Source organism: Enhydra lutris, unplaced genomic scaffold (genome assembly GCF_002288905.1).
Source record: "Enhydra lutris kenyoni isolate GAN:26980312 unplaced genomic scaffold, ASM228890v2 scaffoldscaffold94, whole genome shotgun sequence".
NCBI lineage: Eukaryota > Metazoa > Chordata > Mammalia > Carnivora > Mustelidae > Enhydra > Enhydra lutris.
This window is the reverse complement of record NW_019154178.1, coordinates 1,163,649-1,181,570: the sequence shown is the minus strand read 5'-3', so window position 1 is coordinate 1,181,570 and position 17,922 is coordinate 1,163,649. Positions and strand designations below refer to the sequence as shown.

The following is a 17,922-nucleotide window of genomic DNA, read 5'->3' as shown; positions in this document are numbered from 1 at the left end:
AGGCTCAGGAGGGTCAGGGGTTAGAGCACCCGGCGGCCTCGGGGCGCGCCACAGGAAGCCGGCCTGAGACGGAGGGGCCAGGTGGAAAGCCGGGAAGCGGATTCGGTGCCTCCTTCCTTCCCTCCCGGAGCTGGCCCCGGAGACCTGCTGCACCTTTCCCCTTCCTGCCTCCGTCTCAGGCCGGCTTCCTGTGGTGCCCCTCGTGGCCGCCGGGTGCTCTAACCCCTGACCCTCCTGAGCCTCCGGGCCTCCAGCCTGCAGGGCTTGGCCAGCTCTCAGGGCCCTGCCTGTGCCCGCCCAGTCCTTCAGCCCAGCCTCTGCCCTCCACATCCCACAGAAGCCTTGGTCCCCGCCCAAGAGAACAGTCTTCCTCGCCTTGACCTTGGCTCCCCACTGGCAGCCTTTTGAAACCCCCTATGGCTCTTGCAGGGGCCTGTCCTCAGCTCCCGCCACTGTCCCGGGAGCCCCGCCCTTGCATGGCCCTCTGACCCACCACAGGGTGCCCCGTGGGCGCCCCTCTGGCCTCCACTAGACCACCAGCGTCTTGAGGGTGGGAGGAAGGCGCCTTCACTCCGTCTTCCCACAGGGCCCTCGGCACACACCGAACTGTGCTCTCACCTGCCCCATGGGAGGGGCAGATGGGGCCGGAGCCCCCTGTGGCCGCCCTTGCCCAGCCCCTGCCTGTCTCAGGCATCTGGGGGTGGGGACAGGAAACAGAGGGTCCAGAGGTCATCGGGGAAAGAGTGAGGCCCGGGACAGCCCAGCTGGACGCCCCACTGGGTGGGGTTGAGGACTTTGGTCCAAATGGAGGGAAAGTAGCTGCCACCGAGGCGGGCATGGTGGGGCGACAGAGACGGGCAGGGTGGGGCGACAGAGACGGGCAGGGTCAGAACCAAGGGGAACACGGCGGGCAGCGCTGTCAGAGGGCAGTCAGCGCTGGGACGGAGGCCGAGGGAGGCGGATCCGTGAAGACTGGCTCCCTTTCCAGGTGGCGGAGTGCGGGCCAGCGTCCCCCGAGCCGGGCCCGCCCTGGGGGGAAGGGGCTTTGGGCCGGGCGGGCTCACGCGTGCAGGACCAGCAGGAAGGTGCAGGAGAAGAGCGCGTGCAGCAGCCCCAGCGTCCACTGCAGCTGGGCCTCCTGCCGGCGGACGTAGTCCCGCAGCTCTGTGCTCACGTGCTCCCAGCTGGTGTTGGCGCCCACCACCGCGGCCTGCTTCTCCTCCTGGGGCGGCGGGGGCACAGGAGCGGACACAGCCCTCCTTGACATCTCTGCCCTGGCACCCCGCTCGTGACCCCCAGCTCTTCCCAGGACTTTCGGGACCCCCCGTGTGGAGGAGACGCAGCGGGCTGGGTGTGGCCCCCTCCTCCCCGTGGTCCTGCTCCCCTGCGCCCATCCGGGCTGACACCCTCTCTGGCCAGGCTGTCCCTCGGGTCTCAGAGGCAGGTCCCTGCCCACCCAGGTTCAGCACAGCCCCCTCTCCCCGTCCCCCAGCACCAGCACATTCCGTCCTCGTGCCCCTCCGTCCTCCCTGCGCCCTGTCACCTGCTCTCCGCAGGCCTGTGCTCTCCTCCCTTCTCCCTTGCTCCCTCCCAGCCCCGGCAACCCCCGCCTCCTACCTTGAGCTCAATAGTGGCTGAGAAGTCGCCGTCCAGGTCGTGAACAGACTGGTTGAGAGAGTCGTAGGTCTGCCCAAAGTTGCCCTCCACGGGGATTCGGCGGCGACACCAGACCTCCGTCACTACCGGGGGTGGCGGGGGCAGGTCAGGGGCCTGCACCCGCCTCTTGCCCCCCAGGGCCTGAGGACCCCCATCTGCCCTGGCTGCCTCTCCACCCCTCTCCATGCTCCGTGAGTCCCGCGTCCTGGGCACAAGGCCTGACTTCCCCTCGTCTCGCTCGTCGGCGTGTAACTGTGTAACCGTGTAAGCCGACTGTGAACACTGATAGCAACAGGCACAGGGAAGCGCAGCTCGGCTCCTGTATTCCTCCCTCACACCTCGGAGCCCCCTCATAGGCTAACGTTAGGCCCATCTTCCAGGCAGAGAGGCAGAAGCAGAGGTCGCCGGGAATGTCCCCCGCGCGGCCCCGTGGCTGCCCCCAGGCTCGCCGGCACCCCCCAGTGTCCCCGAGGACTCGGCTCCCGCGCCCACGTGCCCGCCCTCCCACCGCCCTGCCGACCCTTGGCGATGCTGCAGAAGAACTTGAACTTCATAGGCAGGCAGAGCAGGTCCCGGAACAGCGGGACCCAGATGCGCCGCACGCACTGCTGGTGCTTCCGGTCAAACCAGCGGCGGCAGCTGGCAATGGCCTGGTCCACCACGTCTGAGGAAAGGCACGGGCAGGTGAGGTCCCTGCAGTGGCCTGCCTGGAGCCCCGCCCCCGTCACGCCCATCACGCCCCCCCACGTCCCCCCCACGCCCCTCACAGGAGCAGCGCAGCTTGGTCTTGAGCTCATACATCTTCTGGGTGGACAGTGCGCGCCGCTGGGGAGGAAGGGCTCGCTGGCTCGCCCGCCTGCGGGCCGTGGGGTCGGAGCCCGGCGCATCCTCGGGCACAAACCCCGCGTCACTCTTCACCTGGGCGTCCAGCTCCTCGAAGGACTTGGAGATGTTCTGAGTCCCCGCTCGCAGTGAATTTTTGCTGCCCTGGGGTTGGGGGGTGAGGACAGGGAGGTCGTTGCGGCTGCAGAGGAAGGAGCCTTTCCTGCCCCTTTGGCCAAAATCCGGGCTCTTCCCTCAGGCCCAGGCGGAGCCCAGGCCCTAGACAGCCTCTCACCTCATGCTCCACTGTTCAGTCTTGGGGACAGCCCCCTACCGCCTTTCCCTGTGACCAGTGGCCTCGGCTCTGCCCCCCACCCAGCTCCTCCACTGGCCTCCGTCTCAGATCCCTGCTAGCTACAGAAGCTTCCCCAAGCCCTGGGGCTTCACATGAACCTCCCAGACCACTATGCCATCTCAGGGTCCCCAGTCCCAGTGTCCCCAATGTCACCTGACTCCCCAGCTCCTTGACGCTCCAATTCTCCCACGCCCGCAGCCTCCAGGCCCCCACAGCCCCCCACAGCCCCATTCCGCAATCCCCGGGGCCTCCAGGCTTCCTGAGTGCTCAAGGCCACGGCCCCGGTTTCCTGACATTCTAGTTCAGCTACCCAGAGTGCCGCCTACCCAGGTGTTTGGAAATGGGGGGTGCAGGTCCCATGACCGGGGGCGGGGGCTTTCCCTGCTGTCTAGTGCCCAGGGCACATCCTGCAATGTTTGAGGACAGCCATGCCGGCCCCCCGGGGCAGAGGGGCCCGGCCCTGCCCACACGTGGGGTCCTGACCAGCAGGTCCTTGAACACTGCACGCAGCGGGGCCGTGGAGATGTGCCAGGCCGCCCGGGTGTTGTTGACCTGCAGCTCCACCGTGCAGCCCAGTGACGCGACCACCTCATTGAGATTGTAGCGCAGGTTGGCCACGGGTCCTGGTGGGAAGATGCCCTCGTGGGTCTCCCTCTGGAGCTAGTCGCTCTCCAGAGGCCCCCTTCACCCCCACTCTGTGTGCAGTGGGTGACCGCCTCCTATAACCGTACGAGGGGGCCCTGAAGCCTGGGAGAGGGCAGCCGGCTCATCACTGGGTTGCTTCTCCCCGTGTAAGCCGAGGAGGCCCAGAGACGTGGAGGAACTCTCTCAGGGGCACACAGCTGCCATCGGGCCCCACTCATTCCCCTTCATCCACCTGGGTCTCGCCGGGTGGCCCGCCCAGGACCCTTGCTTCCGTCACACACTATCCCCAGGGACACACACTCACCCTCGTAGATGGCCGCCAAGGCGTACCCCAGCACGAAGAGCCGGCCCTCTTTGCCCAGCATCTTGGGCACTAACAGGAGGCTGGCACAGCGGATGTGAGGGGAGGTCCCCCAGCCCACAGCTCCCAAGCCTGTCAGGAGAGACCAGCAGGTGGCAAGGGGGAGTGAGGGTGCGGGCTGACCCACCAGGCTGAGCACGGCACCCGCCCCCCAGGTTCTTTCCAGAGCCTTCTTGACACTGGGCACTGGCTCTGATCGCCCTTGGAGGCCGCTCAGTCATGTGAACAGCCCTTTCCCAAGCTCAGTTGCACGGCGGCTCGGGAGGGGCGTGGAGGGACACCAGAGGTCCAAGAGCCATGGCCAGTGACCGAGGGTGGAGTGTGTGTGTGTGTGTGTGTGTGTGGGAAGGGGACTCTTCCCTCTTCGGTATGCTGGATTCACACACTACCCAGGTGCTGAGGGGGCAGGGAGTGCCAGAGAAAGTTCTGGAAACCGTCACTCGTGCTCACAGCTGTCTCCCTGTTCCCGTGCTCTGACCCCATCCCAATCACTATCTCCGTCTCTAATTTTGGCCTTAATCATGGACCTCCTGGTGGTGTTAACAGCTTCACAGGTGTCTCCCTGTGGTCCCCGCAAGGAGACAGAGAGCTCCATGGAGCTCAGAATTCAGGGAGAGAGACAGCGAGTTAACAGATGACTACGGCCCCGAGTGCTAAGTGTGCAAGGGAGGTGCTTCTCCAGGGCTGCGGGGGCACGGCAGGAGCCGGCGTTTCTGTGGGGAGTGTGGGCCTGGGAAGGCCGGACACAGCAGCTGACAGGTCAGCTAGGGCTGGAAGACGAGTGACGTGTAGTTAGGAGGCAGGACAGCGTTCCAGGCCAGAGGGACAGCAGAGCTGGGCAGGGAACCCAGTGGCTTCCTGTGGGATGGAGCGCTGGCCATCGTCGGAGCCAAGTCCCCCACTTCTTCCCTCCGTCTCCCCAGCCCCTGTGGGGTCCCCGTCACCTTTCGCAGGGCCTAACCGATCCCCTGCCTCCCCTCTGTATTTGGGTTTTCACAAGGTGGCCAGAGTGGTCTTGTACACACGGCCTCTGACCTTGTCCCTTCTCTGCTTCAAACCAGCTATGGACTTTCCACCAGAGGTGGGGTCCAGTCCGAGCTCCCTTAGCGGGATCCACAGACCACCTTGATGGGGCCCCTGCCAGCTTAGGGCTGCTCAGCCCATGGCCTGCCCGTCCACCGCCCCCGCCCCAGGCCTTGGGCCAGCCCTAGAACAGGCCAAGGTCATCCTGCCTCTGCCCAAAGTGCGGCTCCTCACCTGGCTGGCCTCACCTGGTCACACAGGTTTGCTGGGAGCCCTGTCTGCGGCCGCCCGCCTGAGTGTCTGCCCTCTTCCTGGCTAACACAACTTGAGTTTCCTTCAAGGCCAGCCACCTGTCCCTGCCCCAGCCCCTGGGGGGAAATCGGGATCTCCTCACCAATCACGGGATAATAGGACATCAAAAGGGGTTTGTTTCCGTGGTCTTGGCCTTCTGGCCAAGGATTCAAGCTAAGGGAGTTGGCAAGTCGTTGCCCTGGTTCTACAGAGAGCTCCAGGGGTCTGCAGGAGCCCTCTCTGGGCTCACCAGCAGGGCGAAACTCATCTCTGGCCCTCTACCAACCAGTATATACAAAGACAAGGCCAGAAATTAGAATTTTCTAGGACGCCTTGGGGGCTCAGTTGGATAAGCAACCTCCTTTGGCTCAGGTCATGGTCCTGGAGTTCCAGGATCGAGTCCCGCATCTGGCTCCCTGTTCAGCGAGGAGTCCGCTTCTCCCTCTGACCCTCCCCCTTCTCGTTCTCTCTCTCTCTCAAATAAATCAATTTAAAAAAAAAAACAGAACAAAAAGAAATCAGTATTTTCTAGAAGAGAAGTTGGAGTAGGCAGACATAGCGGGGGGGTGGTCTGAGGAGAGGATGGGGATTCACTTCCAGGCCGAGTGAGAGCCTCACGGGACCCCAGAGAGACGGGGCGGAGGGGAAGGTGGCTCCCCTGCGTGGCCATGTGAGCCCAGCGTGGAAGGTGAGGCCGGGTCGGCACTGGCAGTGCCTCTGGGGAGGGTGGGGGACGTGCCCCGGGAGCCTTACTTGCTTCTCAACCTGGCAGGGGAGGGGGCAGCGGCAAGGTGCCTGCTTTCCTACTTGGGCAGGGCAAGGATGGAGGGCTTTCTCGGGGACGAGTGGGCCTTTTGGAGGGCAGCAGGCCTCCCGCCATCAGGGAGCTCCTCCCCTCCAAGGGCAGCCCGTTTGTAGGCGGCGGAAGCTAGGTGAGGCCAGCCGGACAGAACTACTTTCAGCAGGAGGCTGGACCTCGGAGGGCCTCACAGAGCTCCTGGAGACACCATGGAAGGGCCGAGGCCCCGGGTGGGATGGCTTGCCACCCAGAGGCAGTGGGGCTCTCCCAGTACCAACTTCAGGCTTCCGGCCCTCTCCCTCTAATTCCTTCTGACAGCAGAAGAACCAGAAGGGGAAGGAAGCAGGGAAAGGAGGACAGGGCGGCTGTGCCCCCTTCACTGGGGAACCCCCCAACCCCCAGCAGTTGGGGGCCTGGAGGCAAGGGCGCTGGGAGGGAAGGCGCTGGAGAGGGCATCGAGGTGGGATTTGGGTATAGCCTGGGTTGGACTTTTCCAACCCTAGAAACAGTCGTACTCGCGGAAGGAGGACAGGATCTTGTATTGAAAATAGGCAGCAAGTGAAGGGTCGGTGGGAGAGGTCCTTCCTGGGGGCCCGGTGTGGTCCTGTGGCTGCCCACACAGGTCGGTTTCCGGGGTGAGCGGGCGAGGGCCCTACCGGGCAGCCTGGGACAGGCAGCACGGGGAAGCTGGCTGGGGGGACGGGAACATTTTCCTCCTTCTTAAAGGAGACATAAAGAAGGAATGTTCTGGTCTTCCAGCATCGATGGATGAAGATGAGATGCCTGGACTTGAGGCCGCCCCTGCGTGACCTGAAGACGAGCGGCCACCAGGCCAAACAGGGAGGGAAACTGGGTCCTTGGGGATGGACTGAGGGGCTGAATTATCCAAAGTCCAAAGACTGCTCGGCCTTGAGAGTGGTTGTTGCGGGAGACAACCGGCTTTCTCTGTGGCTAATCCACCTGCACAAGGTCCCCACCCCAGTGTCGCCTCCAAGAAGCCTTCCCTGACTACCAGCCCCTTCCCCACGGCGCAGCTTCCTCTCATCATGCCTCCTCGTCATCATCAGAAATGCTCCTGCTCCCTTCTCGTCCTTCCTACCTCACTCTCTCCACTGGGGGCCCCTCGACCTTGGGCCCTTTAGAAGCTGCTAAGGGGGCCCCGAGAGGGCTGAATGAGCAAATGAAGGTGTGAATGAATGAATGAATGAACAGAATTAATTGGGAGGAGCAAGAAACAAGGTCATCGAGGTTGGGAGCCATGGGGCATCCTGTGGGGAACATGGAGTCCTTCCGGTTGGGAGGCTCCCTAGGGGACAAGGACCAGTCGGGTTTCTTCCATAGACTGGGGCCTCTTCTCCCTGGATCTCCCCTCAAAGCCCAAGAGGAGGCTGGGGCTGGAAGGGACACTCGGTGCACAAGAAACAAGATCAGATCTGTTCCTGGGCCAGGACTCCCCAGGCCTGCCCCACAGGCCTCTCGAGGGTCCCCGTCCTTAGCCAGCACTCACCCACCACGCCGTACAACGCCACCATCTTCTGACCCTCATAGATGTCCATGGGGTTCACCAGGAGCTGAAACAGACCTGAGGGTGCGGGGTCAAGCTGACTATCAGGAGGTGGGTCCCTGCCCCCCGGGCTCTGCCCACACTCACCCATGGCCAGGAGCCCTCCGGTGCTTGCGCCCAGCAGGAAGGCGGCAACGGGAAACGTGCGCGGCTGTCGCTGCAGGAAACGGCTGCAGGGGACAGGCAGCCCCCAGCTCAGGAGTTTCTGTACCGCTGGGGGTGGGGGTGGGAGCAAACACACTGGGACCAACAGCCCGCTCTTCTGGGTGGGATGCGCTTCATTGGGGTCAGGGGTCTACGGGGGGAGAGTCTGGGGGAGACCTGGGCGGGCGTGGTGGGAGCGGGGGGGGCATCCTGAAGTAGGATGGGGGACCCTGGGGAGGCAGGGCAGATGTGAGAGAGAGAAGAGGAAGGGGCTTGGCTGGAGGGGAGCACTGGGCGATAGCTGGAGACCCACAGTGGGGGGAGGCATGGGGGCCCAAGGGAACAGGGGATGAGACGCCCTGAGGTGTTAAGTGGTGCTGGGAAAGGACGGACTCACTGGTGTGGGGAAGCTTCCTTCTTTCTCCCTTTGCTCCATTCTGATGAAGTGTGATGGCCATGAGTCAGCTTGGGGGACCCTCCCCTGTCCCACAAACGTCCTCAAGGTGGCCTTGGGTGCAGAGATCCCCTTCTATCCCCTTTGCTGTCTGCGTAGCCGGGGTGAGGTCTGTGTCTTCTGCTCGCTCTGCTCTGAGACTTGGAGAAGGAGATTAGAGACCTGTGTCCCTGTCTCCAGTCCTGGAGCCGGTCAGGCTCTCCGAGACACAATACAAGCTTCCGGAACCTGAGAATGTGGCGAGGGATTCCAGGGCCCTGGAAAGGCCACAGAACCTGGAGGGCATCTCCTGGAGACAGGCCGGCATTGGGTCTCAGCAGTCATGCCCAGACTCGCGAAGGACCGTGTGCTCCCCTTGGGGACGGAGGAGCCAAGCGTGGCGCGGGCCGTGGTCCGCAGCTTGGGGGGGTTTAGCCTGGGCATGTCCCTGGCCACGGCCTATGGGCTCCTGCAGCTGCTAGTGGAAGGACGCGGCCCCTGGGGCTGCCTGGTGGGCACCCTCACTCTGGCTGCCTTCCTCAGCCTGGGCATGGGGTTCTCGCGCCAGGTCCGGGTCACAGTCCTCCTGCTGCTGCCCCAGGCCTTCTCCAGTGAGTGCGGGGTGGGGGGCGGAGGGGGGCAGGAGGGATCTTACAGGAGGGGGGGCGGTTTAAGGGAAATCTTCCGGAGGCTTCCGTGCGTGAAGCCGGGGCCCTGGGCCCATGGAGCCGTCTCCCCCAGGGCAGGGCCGGACGCTGCTGCTGGTGGCCGCCTTCGGGCTGGTGCTGCAGGGACCCTGCGCCAACACACTGCGTAACTTCACCCAAGCCAGCGAGGCCGTGGCCTGCGGGGCCGAGCTGGCCTTGAACCAGACCGCCCAGGCGTTGGAGCAGGCCAGGCAGCCCCTTGTCAGTAAGGCCCCCTGGGCCCGTGGCTGCGCGTTCTGTGGTCCCGCTCCGTCCCCTGCGGCTGCTGGACCCCTCCCCCCGGCTCCCTGGCCCGCTGCATCTCCCCACACCCTGAGGGACAGCCTCCTCTCCACTCTGCTCCCCCCCCCCCCCCCCCCCTTGCCCCGGGCAGAACCGGCCCCCCAGTGCCTCCACCCCTGCCCCCCCCAGGTGCCCTGAACAAGATTAAAGCCATTGCCCAGAAAGCCAAAGAGGTGGCCGACCGGGTCCGCAAGTTCTTCCGGTCCATCATGGACGGCGTGAAGCACGTGGGTCAGCACAGTCAGCATGGCTGGGGGTTTTAGAGGGTGGGGCTCAAAGTTCACCCTGTCTCCTCACCCGTGCCCACGTCGCGGCCCAGGGCCCCTCCTGGGTGCTGACCGGCCCCCGCCAGATACGGCGCAGCCAGGCCCCTGACCGCGGTCCCGCGCTGGGTGCTCCCCCGGGTCCCCAAGTCCCAGCCAAGGGGCCGTGGGGCTCCGGGCCTGGGGACCAGCCCCACCGCTGTCCCCAGCTAGGGTCCTGCGCAACGTGTGGTACTGGCTCCTGCACATCGGCGACGTGTGCAACGCCGAGCTGGGCAACCCCTACCTCAAGTGTGCGCGGGTCTTCGACGACGCCAAGGACCACTGCATGCACGTCGTCCCCTGGGCCTACCACCTGTGCTACGTGCTCATGCCCTTCAAGCTCGCGCTGTGCGGACTGGCCAGTGGTGAGGGCCGGCGAGCGCCTGCGGGGCAGGGCCAGTGAGTAGGGCGTCCGTTGGCGGGGCTGGGCCCGCGCTGGGGCCGCTGGAGGCCCTGGGGGCGCTGGGAGAAGCCGGTTTGGAGCCGGTGCGGAGGTCAGCAGCAAGAGCGAGAGGCCAGAGGACCCGGAGGCGGCGGGAGAGCCGTGTGCCTCCGCCTCCCCTGACGCTCGGTCTCTGGGTCCCAGTGGTGCAGGTGTTCTGCGTTATCCCCAAGTACATCCAGCCCTTCTTGCGCAAGACCCTTGGCACCCGTGAGTGGCCCCCTCCCAGCCCTGCTGGGGGGGTGCTCCTGGGGACTCTCCCCTCTCCAGGCCAGCCGTGCTCCCAGTCCCCAGTGAGAATGCAGGAAGGAGGAAAGGTGCCAGGAAGGGATGCGGGGAAGTGGGAGGCCCAGCCGGGGGGAGGCGTCTGAGCCAACACTGGGCTCGAGCAGGGAGAGGACCAGGGCTTCCTGCTCCCCCCTCCCCGGTCCTCCCAGCCCAGGACAGGGCACTGAGATGGGCGGTCACAGAGAGGGGCCGTGGTGTCAGGCCCCTGGTGGTGACAGCATGGACCGCGGGGGCTTCTCCTCTCCTCCTTGGGGTGGGGGGATCCCGGCTGGTCTGCAAGTGTGCCAGGCCCTGCCCCCACTAACTCTCCTGGCTTCCGGCTCCCTGCACCTGCTGGCCCCAGCTGTGAGGAACCTAATTAACCGGGTGCGTCAGGAGTTCGAGTTCAATGTGACGGCCGCCCACCACTTCTCCGTGGACCTCAACGCCTCTCGGAGCCTGTCCCAGGTGGCCCTGGACCTCCACGAGGCCGTCAGCCTGAAGCTGCACCGTGTCCGAGAGGCCCTGGCCCTGATGGGCTACACCACGCCTCTGCTGCTTTCAGTCCTCTACCTCCAGTGAGGGGGCCGGCTGGGGGCTTGGGCTGCGAGGCGCCAGGTCGCCTCCACGGCCTCCGGGGAGGCTGGAGCCTGGGGGCGGAGGGACGTGGGATGGGTGTAGGCTGGGGAGCTGAGGGGCCTCCCATTTACCCGCCAGAGCTCTGTTCTACCGGTACTGTTACTTGAACTGGGTCAGTTATGACAACGTGTACATCACCAGCCGGTTCCTACGCGTGGAGGCCATCCGCTCTGAGGCGGGGCTGCCCACGGTGCTGCCCCTCAGCGCCTATGAAGCCAGACGCTATATCCAGCCTGGTGAGGGCCCCAAGATTGGAGACCGAGACCCAGGGGGACACCAGGGCCTCCCCTTCACCCCAGCCCTGACCCTGGGCTCTGTGCATAGCCCTGTCTCTGGGGAGCCCTCGGTCCCAAAGGGGGAAGGAGGATGCCTCCCGGCACCCAGACACCCAGACATAGAGAGAAGGGCAGAGGAAGCTTCCGGGGGCCCTGGACATCCCGACAGAGGGAAGTGTAGGTGGGGAGGGGCTGCTAGCTAAGGGAAGGGGGGCTTTGGGGGTGAGGCCGGAAGTATGAACCTGCCAATATGGAGAGGAAGCCTGGGGGGCTGGGGCTGGGTTGCCCAGGAGGGAGGGTTCCTCTAGCCTCAGAGCCCCTCCCACCCTCGTCCGGGGACCATCCCAGCTTCCACACCAGATGGGCAAACAGGCCCTGGCTCGGAATGGGGCGCACTCTGCCGGGAGACTAGGCAGTGGCCTCCTGACAGCCCTCCCTGCAGGTTCCATCTTCCTGTCCGGGTGGGAGCAGATGTTCTACGCCCTGGCCATCCTCAGCCTCGCCCGGCACCTCCTCCTCGTGCTGGCCCTGGTCTTCCTGGACTACGCCGTCTTCTGGGTGCTCGACCTGGCCCGGTACCAGTTGCAGGGGGAGATCGTGGCCCGCAGTGAGTGCCCGGGCCTCCTGCTGTGGTCCCCTTGGTCGGCGTCCCCCGCAGCCTCCTGGGTCCCGGGGATTGCCTGGAGGTCCCTAGGTCACTGTCACTCATCAGCCCCGATCCTGCCACCGCCAGCCCTCCACTCCGCCTGGGACCCCTGCCTCTGCGTCCTGGGTCCACCAGACGGGGTAGTGGGAAGCACAGGACCTGGAGTCGGGGAGCCTGCCCCCTGCAGCGGTGACTCGGGCCGTCCCCGAACCCCCAGAGCTTCAGTCGTCTCTTCGGAGCTGGGATGCTGGGCGCAGCCCCCGGGTAGCTTGAAGGGGCCCAGGACGCCCTGTGTGGGAGGGCCGGGCAGGCTGTGGTGATGAACACGCGGGGGCCACAGGGGGTCATGACTCTCATCCCGTGCGCAGAGGCCGGTGGCAGTTAGAAAGCGCCCAACGCAGTCACCGGCGCACTCAGCCCAGCGCCCGCCACCACTGGACACGCGGCACATTAGCAAGTGCTTGAAAGCGAACGCTTCTGGGCCGTTGCGGGGACGGGGGACGGGGGACGGACTCATGGAGCATCGAGGCCTCTCAAAGAGGCTCCTGGGGGCCAGGGGCTTGGTGGGGCCCTGGGGCAGCAGAGGCCCCTGGCTGGGGGGTGGGGCCACGAGCCGCCCTGTCCCACCACCCGCCCCCCGGCACCGGCCCTCACAGAGTGTGCTGTGCCAGGCCCCGTGCTAGTGTCCATAACCGTGGAAGGCACTGGCTACACTGGGAGGATTTACCGGGACCTGGTGTCGGCGTTCGACGTCTTGCAGCAAAGCAACATCAGCATCTTGTCCCGGCACTGCCTTCTGAGGCCCTCGGAGCCAGATGCCACCGGGTACATCGTCATCGGTACCGACCTTGGCCGTGAGGGCACGGGGTGGGGAGGGAACAGGCGTGGCAGAGGGCGTGAGGGCCGGGGGGACCGGTGGCCCACACCCGCAGATGTGGCTCTTGGCCCTGCTGCCCCCCAGGCATTCTGTACGGCCTGAGTTTCTTCGTCACGCTGTTCGGCAACTACGTCAGCAGGCTGCGGCGGGCCATCTGCGCCTCCTACTATCCCTCGCGGGAGCAGGTGAGCAGCCATGGCCACGGACGCTGCCCCCCTGCCCGCTGGGAGCCCGCGGCCATCTGTCTTGGTTTTGGGGAGCTTCGACTCCTCGATGGCGCCGGTCCTCTCTCCTCTGGCTGAAGTCCCGCTAAGCACATGACCTGGATGGCGGGTCTCCAGGCCCCAGGGGTGCTGAGAGCAGGGGTGCCTCTTGGGGGGCGTTGGCTGAGAAGGAGCTTGTCGTCCCCAGAGTGTGGTGAAGGGCATGGCGGCCGGGGTCCGCGCTGGCATGTTGAGGCGTGAGTGGAAACCCAGCGGTTGGGTGCTCGCTCGCCAATCAGTCCCGGAGCTGTGGCGGAGCCCTCCCCACTCCGTGCCAGGATGAAGCCGACCCCGCCCAGAGCTCACGGTCTCAAGGCCAGACGGGCTTTTAACCAGATATTACAAGGAAGAAGTGTTTTTGTGCAGGAATAAAGAAAGTGCTATGAACACCCAGAGGACAGACTAGGTCACCCCACCTAGGGGAGCCCAGGGGCTTCCCAAAGGAAGGGGCATCGGAGCCTAGCCTAGACGGATTCATAGGCGTGGACAGAAGGCAAAGGAAGGGAGTGGGGATGGGGGCAGAAGGCATTCCAGGTAGATGAGACAGGATCAAGGCAGATCCCAGCCCCGATCTCCCCTCCACCAGGAGAGGATCTCCTACCTCTACAACCTACTTCTGAGCCACCGAACGAATCTGCCGGCGACCGTGCACCGAGCAGCGAGACGGCGGGCGGCTGACCAGGGCCACGCAAGTGTCCTCCAGAAGCTGTCCAGGCGGTGGGCCCACTGTCCTCCCTTGCGGAAGTGGGGCAAGAGGGGACAGAAAAAGAGCCAGAGGTCACAGTGGGTCCCTGTCCTCCTTGAGTCCCCGAGGTTTGGCTGCAGAGGGTGCCCGTTCACTGTGATCCGTGTGCGAACAGGGAGACAGGGATGAGAATTGTGCGCAGTGGGCAGTGGGGGGAGGAGGCGGGCGGGACCCAGAGGTTGCAGCTACAGGGGTGGAGGTCAGGCTGCGGGGAAGCCTGCCCCAGCTGGAGGGCAGTGTTGGGTGTGGAGTGGGCTGGCGCGTCAGTGTCTGGGACTCCTCCCCAGGTGCTACGTTCTGGGCCCCGTGCTCAGCCACTTCCGGCCACTCCAGGATTATTGCCTGGGCTGTGGGCAGCCCCACGACCCCGAGGACACGGAGAACTTTGTGTCCTGCAGCACCCCAGGCTGCCGAGGTGAGACCCCGGGACGGACCTCTCTCTGTGGGGACGCCCCACGGTCGTGTGTGACAATTGGCTATGGTCCTTCCTCTGTGGACTTCTGGAACTCACGCTTTGGGCCCCTCCCTTCGTGACCACATGTTCTTGTCTACAGAGAACCACGAGAAGCTCATTTTCCCCGTGTTTGCCTTAATTCTGTTGGTGGTAACCACTGGTTCGCAAGTGGCATTGCAGCCGGTGCCTGGCTTGTCCCTCTGTGAGGACAGTCCCCGCAGGGCTGGAGGCGAGGGGAGCTTGGTGGCGGGGTGGGTGGACTAGCTCAGCCACCCTTTCCTGCCCTCCTGGTGTTTGCAGGTCTCTTCTGCCCCACCTGCTTCCGCCTCCTGGACAACACCTGCTCCGTGTGTGCGGCGCCCCTCTCCCAGCAGGGGGGCCTGGACCTGGAGCTGTGAGTCTCCGGGGGATGCGGTGGCTGCAGTCCTGTCCGTGGGGGCGTTGGGAGCTGCCGCCTGATGGGAGGCTTTCGCAGGGACTCCAGTGACGAGGAGGGCCCCCGGCTCTGGCTGGCCGCCGCTCGGAGGAAGGACCCCGAGCAGGAGCGTTTCCTGCGGCACCAGCTGCAGGAGGCCCTGGGCAGGACCCTTGCTTCGGAGTCCAGCTCCGAGGTCAGGTGAGCAGAAAGCAGGACCCGGGGCCTGGGAGGCCTGAGCCGTCTGCCATGTGTGCAGGGGCCCCTGCGGTGCGTGGGCCTGTGCTAGGGCTGGAGACAGGTGAAGGGCTCGTGGCGGAGTTGGGGGGGACCTGTCCAGCTTGCCCTGAACGAGCCTATGGAGCGGTGGGGAGTGATAGCGGGCCGGTGTCCCTGTCCAGGAGAGCAGCAGGCCAGGTCAGGCAGGGGACAGAACGGCCGGGTTGGGATGGGGTTGAATTAATGAGGGCTTCAGGGAACAAGTGGAAAAAGAGTGGGTTCGGGGGTAACCTGGGTGTCCGCTGGGCCAACGGGCAGAGAAGAGCATGGGGGGCGAGGAGCCTGGGGGGAGCCTGGAGAATGGGAGATGTTTGAGAGGCTGTGTGTGTCTGTCACTTGAGTCAGGGGGCGCTGAGATGAGCTGGGAAGTCAAGGGGCAGAGAGCTGGCTGAGTGCCCTACTGGCCTCTGAAGATCCCAGGAAATGGCCCCATACATTCCTGGCTGTCCTCTAAGACACGAGCTGAGAAGGCAGTGGGAAGCCAGGGCGGCCTCAGGACGGAGGTGCTGAGGGTGGGGGGCTCTTGGGACGGCGTGGTGCCGGCTGAGCGGAAGGACCGGCTCTGGGGAAAGAGGAGGGCTCGGGTGGGGAGCTCTGGGCTGTCCGTAGGGAAGCCGGCCGCCCAGGGGCCGCTGTGAAAGGTCTGGGGTCTGGGCCTGTGGAGCCAGGCTTGAGTTATTACAGTGGGGAAGGAGGGTGAGGGCAGGACAGGAGGGGCGAAGGGGAACGGGCAGAACCCTGAGGGGCTCAGGCACAAACCAAGCAGGGGAGAGGCTGGAGCAGGTGGGAGCCCAGCATAATCATGCTGAGACAGGGGCGAGGCGGCGGCGGTTGCGGAGAGGTCACTGGAGTGGCTGTGGGGACATTTCTCGTGGTCCCGAGCAAGCCCAAGCCAGAGCAGACCGTAACGGGCCATAGGCCAGTAGGTAGCGAAGACCCAGAAGGAAGCCGTGCGCGGCTTGGTCTCAGAGCCAGAGACGCTTGGTCCTGTCCCTGCGGACGTCACTGCCGGAGTTGAACAAGGAAGCTCATTGGGGAAGAGCGGGGAGTCCGCGCCCCGCACAGGCAGAGCGGGCTGGGGGGCCGGCGCGAAGGGATGTGGGGCTACCCAGGAAGAGGGAGAGCTGGGCCCTTCGGAGGCCCTTCCTGAGGGACCGGGTCTGGGCCAGGTGGCGCGGCGGCCTCGGGAGAGTGGCATCCCCTGAGCGGAGTCAGTGCCCTCCAGGCCGCTGGCCTTGCCGTTCCCTGCAGGCTCAGAGGGCAGGGAGCCCTGCTGAGAGCCAGGAAGGGGCTGGGAGTGGACGGTTGCAAGGACCGGGTCTAGGGGGCAAAAACACCTGCCCTGGGAGTGTGGGCTCGGGGGCCTCAGAGGCGCAGACGCCACCCGCGCGGCACAGCCGGACTGAAGTCCAGGGTGCTGGGTGACGTGGCTTTCTTCGAGACCAGGACCCGAGGGCTGAAGGCTCTTTTTGGGTGGATCAGGGGAAGGACACTGGGGAGAGAACGGGGGTGTCTTCAGGAAGCGTGTGATAGGACTGGCCTTGGGGTAGAAAAGGGACTGACTCCCCAGGGAAGTCCAAGGTCCCTGTCTCACTGAGGTATGAGAGCAGGAGGGACACAGAATGGGTCATGGTCAGGGAAAGTTCTGGGATAAATCCAGAGGTGGCCAAGGTTGGGGGGTTGTTCCAGTAGGAGCAGGGGCAGAGGCCTCTGTGGCCATGAGGTCAAGGATTGGAAGGCTAGAGAGGTGGGGGGTGTCCCCAGTGAGGAGGGTGGGGGCCACATAAGCAGTTGGTCTGGTCTTGGCCCCCTGGGTGGGTGCAGCAGATGTCTGGGGAGATAGCTGTGGCCCCGGGGGGCAGGTGCCACTGGCAGGACCTCTGCAATGTCCCATGTGCCAGCAGGTTTGAGAAAGACAAGCAGCCTTCATTTGGGAGGCATACAAATCGCAGTGGGCACGGGCTGGTGGGAACGGGGGGGGGGGGGGGCGGGGCAGGGGGGGGGGGAGCGATGGGCACGTGCTGGCGTGAACAGGCAGGGGGAACGGTAAGCTGAGGGGCTGGGGAGGAAGTGAAGCTTTATTTTCAGAGGTTCCTGGGGGCTCACTGAACTTAAAAGCGGGGTCGTGGGGATGAGGGAAGCTTGATCCCTGACCGTGTAGGTGTACCACCAAGATCACGACTGGTTCTGTCCTTATTGGCCATGTGACCTTGGGTAAGGGATTGCCCACTGGTCCCTCAGCACCAGCCTAAAACTGGGGCTCTCGAGCCACAGGCTGAGATCCTGTGGGGACCGTGGGAGCAGCGGAGGCTGGTCTGGACAGGGCAGGAGGGCACCTGTGGAAACGGCATCCCTGACTGTGCCACTCCCTTGCCCTCCTCACTAGTGACCTGGATGAGGAGAAGGGGCCTCCGCAGAGACACACAGCAGCTCCTACCGGATGCCCAGTCTTTCAGGGTTCCCACCCTGCCTCTGCCCCTCCTCGGACAGACGGCCGCCCAAACCCTCTGCCCCACAGCAGTCCCCCTCCAGCTCCAGAAGCCCGGCCTCTCCGTCTCTTTTCTCCCTCCCCTGATCCCTCCCACCTACCCCCAAAATGAAGGAACCAAAGGCAGACACGGTGTGAGTCTTAAATTATTATTTCTTCCTGTCGTTTACACCCGAGGTGGGGGCAGGGGAAGAGGAGGGGAAGAGGAGGGGGGGAAATTGCCTCCCCCCCTAAGGCACTGAGTGGAGAAGCCGCAAGGGGGGAGGGGGGAGGTCACATTGTCCTCACTCTCTGGGGCTGGGCCCCAGGTCTCCCCCATCACCTGAAATGCTAAGATGAGGCCCAGGGCAACCCGACCTCCCCCAACCCCAATATATTACATCATCACTTTTTAAATAGATACAGGGACTGGTCCCGCTACCCCCTCCCTGTGACACCCCCTCACTCCTGGGGGTACCTGGGCAGCTGTGCAAATGGGCATGAGGGTGCAGGGGAGGAAGGCAGAGCACCGGGCCCCTTAACCTGCCCCTTTTAGGAAGGGGGAGGGGCCGCCAGGCCAGGGAGGGGAAATAGTGCAAGGCAGAGCCCAGGCCGCAACGGGGGGGGGGAGCACCCAGCAAGGGAGGGGGCGGACACCCCCTCCAGCAGAATCGGGTAGTTAAAAATCTGAAACTAGATTTCATCGAGACCGACAGAAGAGGCTATGTACAGACCCGGGCGGACTCCGTCCTAAGGGAACAGTGGG

At 64.8% G+C, this 17,922-nt stretch overlaps 2 protein-coding genes across 2 annotated transcripts in view; one reads left to right on the top strand and one right to left on the bottom strand.

Moving 5' to 3' along the window:
• The window catches only part of LOC111139067 (DC-STAMP domain containing 1), a 12,909-nt gene extending 4,791 nt beyond the window's left edge, over positions 1-8,118 (bottom strand). Inside the window, exons 1-9 of the mRNA XM_022491202.1 lie at positions 8,058-8,118; positions 7,604-7,729; positions 7,460-7,534; positions 3,783-3,911; positions 3,317-3,456; positions 2,424-2,643; positions 2,177-2,320; positions 1,618-1,739; positions 1,065-1,222 (exon numbers count right to left, since the gene is read on the bottom strand). Of these exons, the coding sequence (XP_022346910.1) occupies positions 1,065-1,222; positions 1,618-1,739; positions 2,177-2,320; positions 2,424-2,643; positions 3,317-3,456; positions 3,783-3,911; positions 7,460-7,534; positions 7,604-7,729; positions 8,058-8,118 (1,175 nt within the window). The remainder of the gene's footprint in view (positions 1-1,064; positions 1,223-1,617; positions 1,740-2,176; positions 2,321-2,423; positions 2,644-3,316; positions 3,457-3,782; positions 3,912-7,459; positions 7,535-7,603; positions 7,730-8,057) is intronic.
• On the top strand, positions 8,119-17,289 carry LOC111138812 (DC-STAMP domain containing 2). The gene is made up of 15 exons (XM_022490714.1): positions 8,119-8,704; positions 8,835-9,005; positions 9,212-9,313; positions 9,555-9,752; positions 9,974-10,039; positions 10,461-10,674; positions 10,814-10,971; positions 11,453-11,617; positions 12,313-12,495; positions 12,618-12,718; positions 13,383-13,513; positions 13,829-13,956; positions 14,296-14,389; positions 14,471-14,611; positions 17,076-17,289. Exons 1-15 carry the CDS (start codon positions 8,437-8,439, stop codon positions 17,287-17,289), a joined length of 2,334 nt encoding a protein of 777 aa, XP_022346422.1. The 5' UTR covers positions 8,119-8,436.
• The last annotated feature ends 633 nt before the right edge of the window (positions 17,290-17,922 follow it).

Coding starts and splice junctions, on each gene's coding strand:
- LOC111138812 (XM_022490714.1), top strand. CDS start 8,437: ATGCCCAGACTCGCGAAGGACCGTGTGCTCCCCTTGGGGACGGAGGAG. Junction 14,390..14,470: donor GGGGGCCTGGACCTGGAGCT/GTGAGTCTCCGG, acceptor AGGCTTTCGCAG/GGACTCCAGTGACGAGGAGG. Junction 14,612..17,075: donor GAGTCCAGCTCCGAGGTCAG/GTGAGCAGAAAG, acceptor CCTCCTCACTAG/TGACCTGGATGAGGAGAAGG.